General features: G+C 47.8%; 1 protein-coding gene across 1 annotated transcript in view; it reads left to right on the forward strand.

Annotated features, from left to right (window-relative positions):
* Positions 1-11,885, forward strand: part of FGGY (FGGY carbohydrate kinase domain containing) — a gene marked incomplete at its 3' end in the record, with an annotated part of 112,940 nt that overhangs the window by 59,711 nt on the left and 41,344 nt on the right. The window contains exons 8-9 of the mRNA XM_018557882.1: positions 5,788-5,916; positions 11,091-11,194. Coding sequence (XP_018413384.1) covers positions 5,788-5,916; positions 11,091-11,194 — 233 coding nt within the window. The remainder of the gene's footprint in view (positions 1-5,787; positions 5,917-11,090; positions 11,195-11,885) is intronic.

The following is an 11,885-nucleotide window of genomic DNA, read 5'->3' on the forward strand; positions in this document are numbered from 1 at the left end:
TGTAATGATAACCCCCCCATCACCAGCATTACTGGGAGGTGGCAGGCTCAGGTTTTTAATAATAATCCCCCACAAGCATCGGTGGTCAGTGGCAGGTTAATTACCCCCCAGCACTAATGTCATGTGTATTTACTTACCCGAGCATATGCTCCCAGTTACAATTTCTTTCAATGCAATGCCGGGTGCTGGAACGCAGAGAGCATTCCAGCCCCCTCTGGGTATATGCCGGAACATGGATGCTGGGTATGTACCCAGATGCTAGGTCTGGGTACAAGTCGGAACATGGCTGCTAGGTAGCGGTACCCCCCTTCCCCCAGAAATGGCACTGGGACACAGGCAATCCCTGCTAAATTCTCCTTCTGACCCGATAGGACCTGGGCCTGTACCCACCCCTCCTCTTGACAGCCCTAAGTACAAGTTTGCTTCATCTTGGGTAGCACTCCCCCTTTAAGTTGTCATCTCTTCTTTGGGAGAACAGAACAGAGAAATCCGGTATCAGTTTTATTTTTCTTATACAGAAATAGAAGTAAAAAGATCCCTGCGATTTGTCCTGAAAGGCGCTGTGTTATGGCGTTGATTGCCAAGCATAATTCCCAATGTATATCTGGATATCCTTCCCTGTAACAGCCCCCTTCTGCAATATACATTGACTAATGCTGTCTGGAGTCTCATCAAAGCTCGGCACCAAATGACTTTCACATTGTTTCTGCAGCTGAAATGAGACTTCTGCTCTATTTATAAAAGGTGCAATCCGCCATTCTGCTCTTCTTCTCTTTCCACGCGAACAATCGATTCCGACAGTTGTGCCGCTTCATCAACATCGTCCGCCCACTCACCTTTATAACCTCGCCATCACCCGTTGAAGGTTATTCTGCAGAACATTTTTACCATATTACAAAGACTTTTGGGGCCCATTTACACTTTTGTAGTTATATGGCACATTATTGTGCAGTGTGGTAAGGCAGCGCATTGAAAGGAATGCCCATGCACTCCGATGTGCCGACAATCGGACGTGACCCTCTTTTTTTTGTATCTCAAGGCATGAATGATACCACAGCACAGGTACTTACCACAACAGGATTGCCAATGTGACATAAGCCCTAAAGAACACCAGGATTTTGAAAAGTTAACCATTGCGGTGGGGCTACCTTTCCCGCACTTCCTGCACAGGGTTAAGTGCTCAATTTGGCCAAGGGGCAAAAATAAAGAAGATATACTCACCTCATTCTTGATCCTGTGGCGGTGACCACCCACCTCTCCCCCCCGCTCCAGACATCTTCACATTTAATACACCTGTATTGGACGTGATGACCCCACATGTCCTTAGATCAGCAGAGCCGGGGGGACTAGAGGCTGCGGGACCAAGGATCAGGTGAGTATATCTTCTTTATTTTCGCCCCTTGACCAAACGAGCGCCTAACACTTGCAGTTAACTTTTCACTTTTCAAAATCCTTTTTAAAAACCACTTTATGAGAAAGACACTTTAATAATAATGGATTTAACCTTCTATAGCTAAAACCACCTTCATTTAAAGATGAACGCTAGGCAAAGAAAACCTTTCACTAATCACACGCAGCACCTGTCCTTCCCGGGAGCTGCCCTATACGGCCGTGCACGCAGCACGGAGCTGTACATGACGGCCTTCTCTCGCGTGAATGAGGCTGTAACAAAAGCAATGAGATCAGCACTGTGCTGTACGTAGCCTGAGCAGAGCTGTGGGAGGGGCCCAACTGGACCCACCCACAACTTGAAACTACAGGAGGGGGCGGAGACAAGACCAGAGTGAGCAGCAGTGACTGGTCTTTATTACAGGAGGGGGCGGAAACAAGACCAGTCACCCTGCACAATGAGAGAAAGCAGCAGTGACCGGTCTTTATTATAGGAGAGGGCGGAAACAAGACCAGTCACCCTGCACAAGGAGAGAGAACAGCAATGACTGGTCTTTAGTACAGGAAGCTCCAAGTCTCACACTGGATCACTGCACAGATCTGGAAGAAATACACAAAGCTCACCAAGATTCCGGGAAGAATACAGATGACTCTTGTATATAGACAACATTTGCTTATCCCGGAGTTCTAACTGGAGTATTAACTATAGCTGCCTTTAAAAACAGATCTACAGCCTTCAGATATGACAGCTGCAGCCATCACCAGTCTGGGACTGTGGATTTGGCCCCAGGGGGCCCCTGCAGTCAGGTTAAATTAGTACATATCCTTATGTCCCTTTTAAACAGCTGAACTGTATAGAATACAAACTGTGTGTGCATGATTTATGTTAAAACATCTGGTTCCCAACTGGCTGAGACAGCGTGACCCTCCAGTTACACCGCCAGCAATTCATCATCCGGCTACATCAAATAATATGCTGAGTGTTAAAATGTCATTTGTTTTTCATGGGGAAGGAAGGATTATTCCAGTATTACAGCCCCGCTCCTCTTCTCTATATCATCAAACTCCATTTGTTCTGTACTGCTGTTTGCCGGTGAGGCTTGTCCTTAAAGAGCGTCGTGATTAGGAGGAATTGAGAGTTTTCATTTCCCTGACATCTCTGGAGATTTGGGTGAAATATTTGGGCCATTTTGGGGTAAGGCATTGGAGTCAATGGGAAAGGCTAGATTTAAGATGGCTTTTAAGGGAGCAGGGGGCTTTAAATGGCTCCTGAGGGTTAAAGGAGAACTATGGGGTTAAGGCTTTTCCCCATAGTTCTCCTTAGGGTAACGGGAGGTCACAAACTAGTGTCCTCCCGTCACCCTAGGCTCAGTATACCGCGAGCTGTAGCTCCTTATATACTGAGACGCCGCAGCTGAAGCGGATCCCGACAATTGTGCCGGGATCCGCCCAGCTGCGTGACTGACAGCTGGCTCTGCCTATCTAGAGACAGAGCCAGCTGTACCCGCCCCCTCCCCGTCTGTTCTGCCAGTCAGTGCTGGCGGATCGGAGCGGGGAGGGGGGAATCGTGACAGGATGGAGAGGTGAGCGAATGCCGGTATGTGTTAACTCACCTCCCGATCTACTGAGCCGACCTGTGACAGTCTCATTGTCACAGGTCGGCTAGAACTATGAGGTGAGTGAAAAGCACTCACTTCATAGTTCTCCTTTAAGGAAGCGTCTTTTAATTATCCTGGAAATTTAAAGGATGAGTGCACTTTGTTTTATTTCCTTTTGCCTCTCCACCCCTGACCTAAACGATCCCACCCTCCTCCTCCACAGACCCATACGTACCGAGATCCAGCCGGCAATGTTCTGCTATTACTTCCATTCAAACACTAATACTCCCTCTGCTGGCCGCACCTGCACATTACAACCCCATAGACTTCTATTGGGCTGGGAGAAGGACGCGGCCATGAGAGGGAAACTTGTCAACAGACAGAGGAGAAGTGACCCTCAGATTTCGCTAAGTATAGATCTGTGGAGGGTGACGGTGGGATCATTTAGATCAGCTGTAGGCAAACTCTAGCCCTCCAGCTGTGGTGCAACTACAAAACGCATTAGACATTGCAAGAGTCATTGCTGACAGCCACAGGCATGACTCCCAGAGGCAGATGCATGATTGGATTTGTAGTTTAACCACAGCTGGAGGGCCAAAGTTTGCCTAACCCTGATTCATATCAAGGGTCCAAACATGCACTTAATCTATAACCTTTGCACACATACCGGGAATTGCATGGGGTAAAGGAAGGTAAAGGAAGATTTCCTCTGACCGGCAGTGCCATAGGGGAACATGGAGCCAGCTTCCTGTGCGATCAGAAATTTGGGTGGCGAGTAGTAATGACCCGCCTCACGGCTTCCTGATTGGCTTGGAAGCTGGCTTTCCAGCCAATCAGCATCGAGTCGGCTTCCCGGCCAATCAGGAAGCTGGGAGGCGGGTCGTTACTTGCCTCCTGGCTTCCTGATTTGCCGTGAAGCCGGCTCGATGCTGATTGACTGGGAAGCCGGCCAAACAACATGGAGCCGGCTTCTCGGGCAATCAGGAAGCCGGGCAGCATGTCATTACCCGCCGTCTGGCTTTCGGATCGCCCGGGAGGCCTTCTCCATGACAGTGGAAGCACCGGTATCGGTACTTGGTATCGGCGTGTACCGAAAGCAAAATATCAGTACTGGAAAAAAGGTATCGGTGCATCTCTAATCTGTATGTAGATCGTCACTACTAGACATTCCTGATGGTGTTTTTGGTGACATTTCAAAGTTACGGGTAAAGTTTCTCTTTAAAAGTACCTATAACCAGGGGTGTCCCGAGGCTGAGTGACACCTGGAGCGGTTACCGGGTCTGACCCGGCAGAGACGTCACCGCGCGCATGGGCGTGACGTCACCACGTGCTCGCGCAGTGATCTTCTGATACCTACCGGCGGGCATCTTGGTGATGGACGCCGGCAGAGAGAGGAAGGGACAGTCACCCGGCGGGATGATATATGCCGCCGGGTCCCCTCCTCTCTCCTGATACTGTCCATGACCGAGCGCCCGACTTTTTCAAAAGGGGGGTTACACCAAAATGACTGTCAGTCATTTTGGTGTCACCCCTCCAATGGTGTCACCCGGGTGCGGGCCGCACACCCCATTGTGACGTCACTGCGTATAACCAGCCAAAGTTATTCCTTTTCTACACAGGACACATATATAACATATGACATATATAAAAATTGCCAAGGGATCCGACCCTTCCGTACCCTATCCAAAAACTAAAAAAAAAGTTCTGACTTTAGATTAGGGCTGGTAATGATTAAAATGTTCGTGTTCAATTCATCAAATTTTTTTTAAATCGATTAATTTTGATTAATTATAACGCACATACAGATCCAACTACATTGGCCTTTACACATAGAGCACAGCAATGAAGTAATAAAATGAACTAGGATCACACTAATCCAGCACGTTATTCATCTCACGTGCCCCACTCAATATGGCCGCCGCTTGAGTGGGGCAACTCAGAATAATAACGTGCTGGGTTAGTGTGATCCTAGTTCATTGTATGACTTCATTGCTGTGCTGTATGTGTATAGGCCAATGCCTTGGCTGGCGCTCGTGCAGAACAAGTTTCTTGGGCAAACTCACCGGCCCAAGTGGCTCCGTCGGCTAACGAAGGGGGGAGGAGTCCGGTGACGTCACCGGACTCCCCACCTGACTCCTCCCCCCTTCCCTTCGTTAGCCACCACGGAGATCGACGCCACCGGACTCCTCCCCCCTTACCTTCGTTAGCCGCCACGGAGATCGACGCCACCGGACTCTTCCCCCCTTACCTTCGTTAGCCGACGGACTCCCGGAAGCTGGCGGAGAGGTGAGTGTTTTCATTAGCGATCAAAATAATTGTAATCGATCAAAAAGTTTAACGATTAATCGAGAAATGAATCTTTAATTTCCACAGCCCTACTTTAGATACATTTTTTGCTACATAGTGCTGTGTAATATACTCTCTGAGGAGCCTCCTTGTATCAGTGAGCGATGATCGATCGCCTCTCATACAACCCGAGGCGGGTTTAACATGACTAAAAAAAGTATCCTTATAAATTACCTGGAGAGTGATTGGCGGAATCATCCACAATGGTGGTGAAGTGCGTCAGCACACTAAGAAGAAAACATGAAGGTTTTTTATCAATAAGCCGCTAAGCCTGTTACCTTTCCCTGACTATCCTGACCCGTTACAATCCTTCTTTCGAGTTTTCCTAAATCCCCGGCGCGGCTTGTATTGGCGAGCGTTGGAGCGCCCATCGCTGGCTTCCAGCAGCCAACGTCTGTTTTATTTCTCTTTTATCAGTGTGAAGTCTAATTTTATGTTTCCTCCGTCTGCCCAGGAAACCAGGTCGTGTCTCCAGGAGTTCGTGTGGGGAACGGGCTCACATCGGAGGCTGCCAGCGAGCTGGGCATTCCGCAGGGGATCGCGGTGGCCGCCGCGCTTATAGACGCTCACGCTGGCGGGCTCGGTAGGTTTGTGCCTTAAAGGTGAACTCCAGTGGATATAAATTGGTTTACAAATGTTACATAAGGCATTCTGTTATAGGGGGGTCATTCACATGGGCATGCTTATGCGGTGCACTCCCGTGCAGAGACCTGCTCCCAGGGGGGACAGCGCTCACTGGGTTTCTGGCAGGTTTTTTGTTTTGTACTTGAAACATTTTTACCACCAGGTGACGAGGAAGCATAGAGCCGGCTTTCTGGCCATTCAGGAAGCCGGGGGGCGGGTAATGACTCGCAACCTGGCTTCTTAATGGCCCAGTTTCTCAACCTATCAGGAAGCCAGGTGGCAAGTCATTACACGGCGCCCAGCTTCCTGATAGATCGGGAAGCTGGCTCCATGCCCTCTTGTCACCAAGTGATGAGGGAGCATGAAGCTGGCTTTCTGGCCAATCAGGAAGCTGGGGGGGCAGGAATTGACTCGCCGCCTGGCTTCCTGATTGGCCAGCTTCTTGACCAATCAGAAAGCCAGGTGGCGAGTCATTACACGGCGCCTGGCTTCATGATTGGCCAGTGACGAGGGAGCATGAAGCCGGCTTTATGTCCAATCAGGAAGCCGGGGGGCGGATAATGACTCGTCGTCCGGCTTCCTCATTGTCCATCTTTCTGACCAATCGGGAAGCCTGGCAGTGAGTCATTACATGCTGCCTGGCTTCCTGATACCGGAAGTTCGGGTATCGGACTAGGCCTCGGAGCATTTGGTCGAGTACTCATACTCGCCCAAATACTCGGTATCGGCACCGATACTAGTATCGGGTCATCCCTAATTTGCACTATGCACCAGTGGTTCTGGATATGCATCTGCTTAAAGGCGCGTAAAGAGATGAACAAAATATATTTTTTATTATTTCATTTGTAATTTAATTAGGGCTGGTAATGATTAAAATGTTCGTGTTCGATTAATAAAAAAAATTTTTAATGGATTAATTTTGATTAATTATAACGCACATACAGATCCAACTTCATTGACCTATACACATACAGCACAGCAATGAAGTAATAAAATGAACTAGGAACACACTAATCCAGCACGTTATTCATCTCACGTGCCCCACTCAATATGGCCGCCGCTTGAGTGGGGCACGTGAGATGAATAACGTGCTGGATTAGTGTGATCCTAGTTCATTTTAATACTTCATTGCTGTGCTGTATGTGTATAGGCCAATGCCTTGGCTGGCGCTCGTGCAGAACAAGTTTCTTGGGCAAACTCACCGGCCCAAGTGGCTCCGTTGGCTAACGAAGGGGGGAGGAGTCCGGTGACGTCACGGACATCGACGTCACCGTACTCCTCCCCCCTTCCCTTCGTTAGCCGACGGAGCCACTTGGGGAAGGGGGGAGGAGTCCGGAGACATCGATGTCCGTGACGTCACCGGATCTCCGACGGGACTCCCGGAAGCCGGCGGAGAGGTGAGTGTTTTCATTAGCGATCAAAATAATTTTAATCGATCAAAAAGTTTAACGATTAATCGAGAAATGAATCATTAATTTCCGCAGCCCTAAATGTAATATATATATTTTAATTTAATATCATTATTTCGCCCAGACATACAGTTTAAACCCAACGCACACACTGCATATAAATCAGAACATACATTACACATACCACATACTCCAAAAAAGCTGACTGGAAGCGATAAAGAACTTCTAACACCTAAAAGCACATTTTGAAACATAATTGTCGAAAAGATATTTATATTCCAGAATTCCAAAACTGCTCCTTTGGCGATCAGGTTTGCAGGCCGAGGGATTTCTTCGTGAAAACCCAGCTCGAGGCATACGTGGGAATGCCCTTCAATGATTGCAGTGTTTAGGGGAACGAGTTCCTTTGGGACCCTTCGGAAAGTTCAAGGTCGACTCAGGCAGAGAAGGTGATGACAGGCTCAGGAAATGGCTAAATTACAATCATTTTCCAATAACATAAAGAGGGGGAGAGAGAGAGAGCCGCGGTTGCGGCAGGTACACACTGAACCTATAGTCTGCATTGCGGCGCGAGCGAGCAGCTGCGTCTTGGGCCCGTGTCGCAGTTAATCAGGTATTTTCTCCACAGCTGTGTGCAGAACTGACTCTTCCACTTAATTGGCGGTTATAAAAGGCACAGTGCTTACACAGCTGGACTCGTTAAGGCTCGATCCCGGCATTGTATGGGCATAGGCATTCTTCTCCGGACACAACCACCGAGAGGTTTTGTGGTCTCTGAGGGGTCTGTATATAGCAGGAGCATGGACGGCAAATAAAGACCAAGTGGTCTGTCAAGTCTACCCAGGGCCGGTGCTAGGATTCTTGCCTACACAGGCAAGGTGCATTTTTTTTCACTTACTTTCGGCGCGGGAGAGCAGAGGCGAGTCAGCGCTGGTCCGGTGGGAGGAGCTCCAGGTGGGGTCCTAATTTAGCTGGCCGGTGACTGCCTGAGGTGCCGCGCGTGTCGGGATCCTCTGGCAGTTGCCGGCCAGTGAAAAAAAAAAAAAAACCATAGCGCAAACATCGTGGCATTTTCACAAGTACTTGTCAAAATGCCCTGTTTTTTCCGCCCTCACCCTGCAGCGCCCTCAGGCGGTCGCCTGACTTGCCTTGCGGTAGCTCCGGGCCTGAGTCTACCCCATTTTTTGTGTTTTTTATTACAATTCTGGGTATAGACCTATGTTTACCCCAAGCATGTTTTAACTCACTTACTGTTGACTGACTCCCCACCTCTGGTGGAAATCTGTTCCAAGAATCAACTACTCTTTCGGTAAATTAATGCTTTCTAAAGTCACTTTTGAACATTCCTCCTGCTGATTTAAGGTCATGTCATCATGTTCTAGATCTCAGCTGCATAGTGAAATACTCTTGAACCTCATTTATGGCCGGTGTTGGCAGGCTTTGGGCTTGTGTCGATGGCAAAGGTTTAAGGCTCATTTGGAACACATTGACAGGTGCATTCCACCTCCTCCTGATATTTCACCGGCCTGGTTTGCAGTTTTATAGCCTTGTATGGGAATGTAAAACCCACTTTGAAAGCTGTCTACGCAGGCCCTTAGTGTATTTAACGGTTTCAGTCGCGTCCCCCTTTTCCTTCTTTCCTCCAGACTGGACATATTAGGTTCCTGCTCTGTCTCCTAATATTTTATATCCCTCAGACCTTTCACTATGTTTGTTGCCATCTCTGGACTCATTCCATCTTATCAATATATTTTCATGAGATTTGGACACAGTATTCTAAATGATTTAAAGATCTATAGAGGAATCAGGACCTCCTTCCTCCTGCTGGAGATCCCTCTAGTGATATCTAAGATCTATATAGAGGGATCAGGACCTCCTTCCTCCTGCTGGAGATCCCTCTAGTGATAATAAAGATCTATATAGAGGGATCAGGACCTCCTTCCTGCTGCTGGAGATCCCTCTAGTGATAATAAAGATCTATATAGAGGAATCAGGACCTCCTTCCTCCTGCTGGGGATCCCTCTAGTGATAATAAAGATCTATATAGAGGAATCAGGACCTCCTTCCTCCTGCTGGTGACCCCTCTAGTGATATCTAAGATCTATATAGAGGGATCAGGACCTCCTTCCTCCTGCTGGAGATCCCTCTAGTGATAATAAAGATCTATATAGAGGGATCAGGACCTCCTTCCTCCTGCTGGAGATCCCTCTAGTGATAACTAAAGATCTATATAGAGGAATCAGGACCTCCTTCCTCCTGCTGGGGATCCCTCTAGTGATAATAAAGATCTATATAGAGGAATCAGGACCTCCTTCCTCCTGCTGGGGATCCCTCTAGTGATAATAAAGATCTATATAGAGGAATCAGGACCTCCTTCCTCCTGCTGGGGATCCCTCTAGTGATAATAAAGATCTATATAGAGGAATCAGGACCTCCTTCCTCCTGCTGGAGATCCCTCTAGTGATAAAGATCTATATAGAGGGATCAGGACCTCCTTCCTCCTGCTGGGGATCCCTCTAGTGATGCACCCCACAATCCAATTTGCTTTTCCCATGGCCTGGCCACCTTGTTTGCTTATATTGCAATCATCTGAAAGCACCATCAAATCATTTTATTTTGTAGTTCTGGCCAACACAGAGGAGTAGTTGATCCAAACTTCTAGCAGAGGTAGTGAGTCGGTTACCGGTAAGTGTACTGAAACGTGGTCTTTTTCTGCCGTCACTATTCCCTTTCTATGTTTCTAATAATTGGGTTTTCATATAAGAATAAGATCTGTTTTGTGAACTTTCTATATCGCTCATAGAATCATGAGAAAGTTAGAATATATCACGCCCCTTGTTATGTTTATTAAAACTGATGTTTACATGAAACCGACCTCAGGCTGTGCTTGAGTGTTCCAATTCTGTGTCTTTTTCTTGATTTTTTTGTAACATTTATGTGACTACAATCTCAATACAAATTAATAAACTAAACATGAGATTTTAGTCCATCCCGGAAGCGAGCTTGGAGCGGTGACTACTTTACAACACACACAGGGACCATGGGGAACAGACGTAGCCCCCCTCCAGAAGGAAGGACAGTGTCAGCACCAATTCAGAGACGATTGGAGGATCTACAGCCGAGTGACACACAAATAAGATACATTGTTGTTCATAGTTCAGGGACTTGAATGTATTTTTAAGATTTAAAGTGACATTAAATCCTCAGATTTTTTTACATAAACCACTACTGTAATGTGTGCCTTACTGTAATCCATGGTTGTTTCCCTTCTCTTTGCTGCTCTTCCTTTTAAATCCTCATCTCTTCTCATGCTTGGGAAGAACTTCCCTTTGCAGCTGAGTGCCTCTTCCTGTAGTACTGGCTCAGGTTGTGAACCAACACACAGACACCATGTATCCATTCCAGAGACAAGGCAGTCTGCTGCAAAACAGAAGTTCTGCCCAGCATGAGAACAGATACAGATTTAAAAGGAAGAGCAGCAAAGAGAAGGGAAACAACCATGGATTACAGGACGGCGCACATTACAGTATTGTTTTATGTTAAAAAATCTGAGGGTTTAATGTCACTTTAACTCTGGAGTTTAGTGTCACTTTAAACGTTGGGAATATCACACAGTCGGAGGAAATCGTCCGTCGTGTTTTGGTGCTTTGACGTTTCGTCATGTGCTTGGCCCGCGTTCCGCATGGCTCTAATCCCTCTCTCTGTTATGTTTCTTCATGATAAGGAGTAATCGGCGCAGACGTGACGGGACACCATCTCCCCTGCGAAAATGAGCCAATCACGTCGCGGCTGGCCCTGATCTGTGGAACTTCGTCTTGTCACATGGCGGTCAGTATCTCGCAGATAACTCCTGGCTGTTATTGTGTACTCTGCTTGTCCTCAGCTCACCTTCCAGGATTCTGCTCGCAGATCCGCGTCCCTGGGTATATGAATTGCGCTGTGTGTTTGTGTGTGTGTGAGGTCACTGTGGCTGCACTGAACGCTGTCTTCAAATCAACGGCCCGTGAAATTGTGTGTTTTTTATTTACGTCTCATCTCTATTAATATCTGTACAGGGCAAGAAGTACAGAGACTGCAGACATCCCTGACTGACCCGGGATTTTGGTTCAGTTTAGGAAGAGAGAAGTGCTAAGGATAAATCACCTTTAAAGAGAACCAGTCATGACTGAACTCCAGATAAGCAGTCAAATACACATAGGAAATATATATACAGTTTATATATATATATATATATACATCTATGCAGTGGTGTAACAATCACCATAGCGACCCAGGCGGCCGCTATGGGGCACAGGGGGGCATACCTCCTCACAGCTGCTGAGTCGATGACGACCAGCAGCTTCTGGGGAGGTGGCTGGGCCCATCGTCGGCAGCGATGGAGGAGGCGGGGCCTAGCGATCGAGGAGGCAGGTCTTAGCGATGGGGAGTCAGGCCTGGGGATCGAGGAGGTGGGGCCCAGTGACGGAGGAGGCGCGGCCCGCAAACGATCGTGGAGGAGAAGGAGGCGGACAGAGGATCG

Source organism: Nanorana parkeri, unplaced genomic scaffold, assembly GCF_000935625.1.
Source record: "Nanorana parkeri isolate BGI_ZX_2015 unplaced genomic scaffold, ASM93562v1 scaffold309, whole genome shotgun sequence".
In the NCBI taxonomy this organism is placed as follows: Eukaryota; Metazoa; Chordata; class Amphibia; order Anura; family Dicroglossidae; genus Nanorana; species Nanorana parkeri.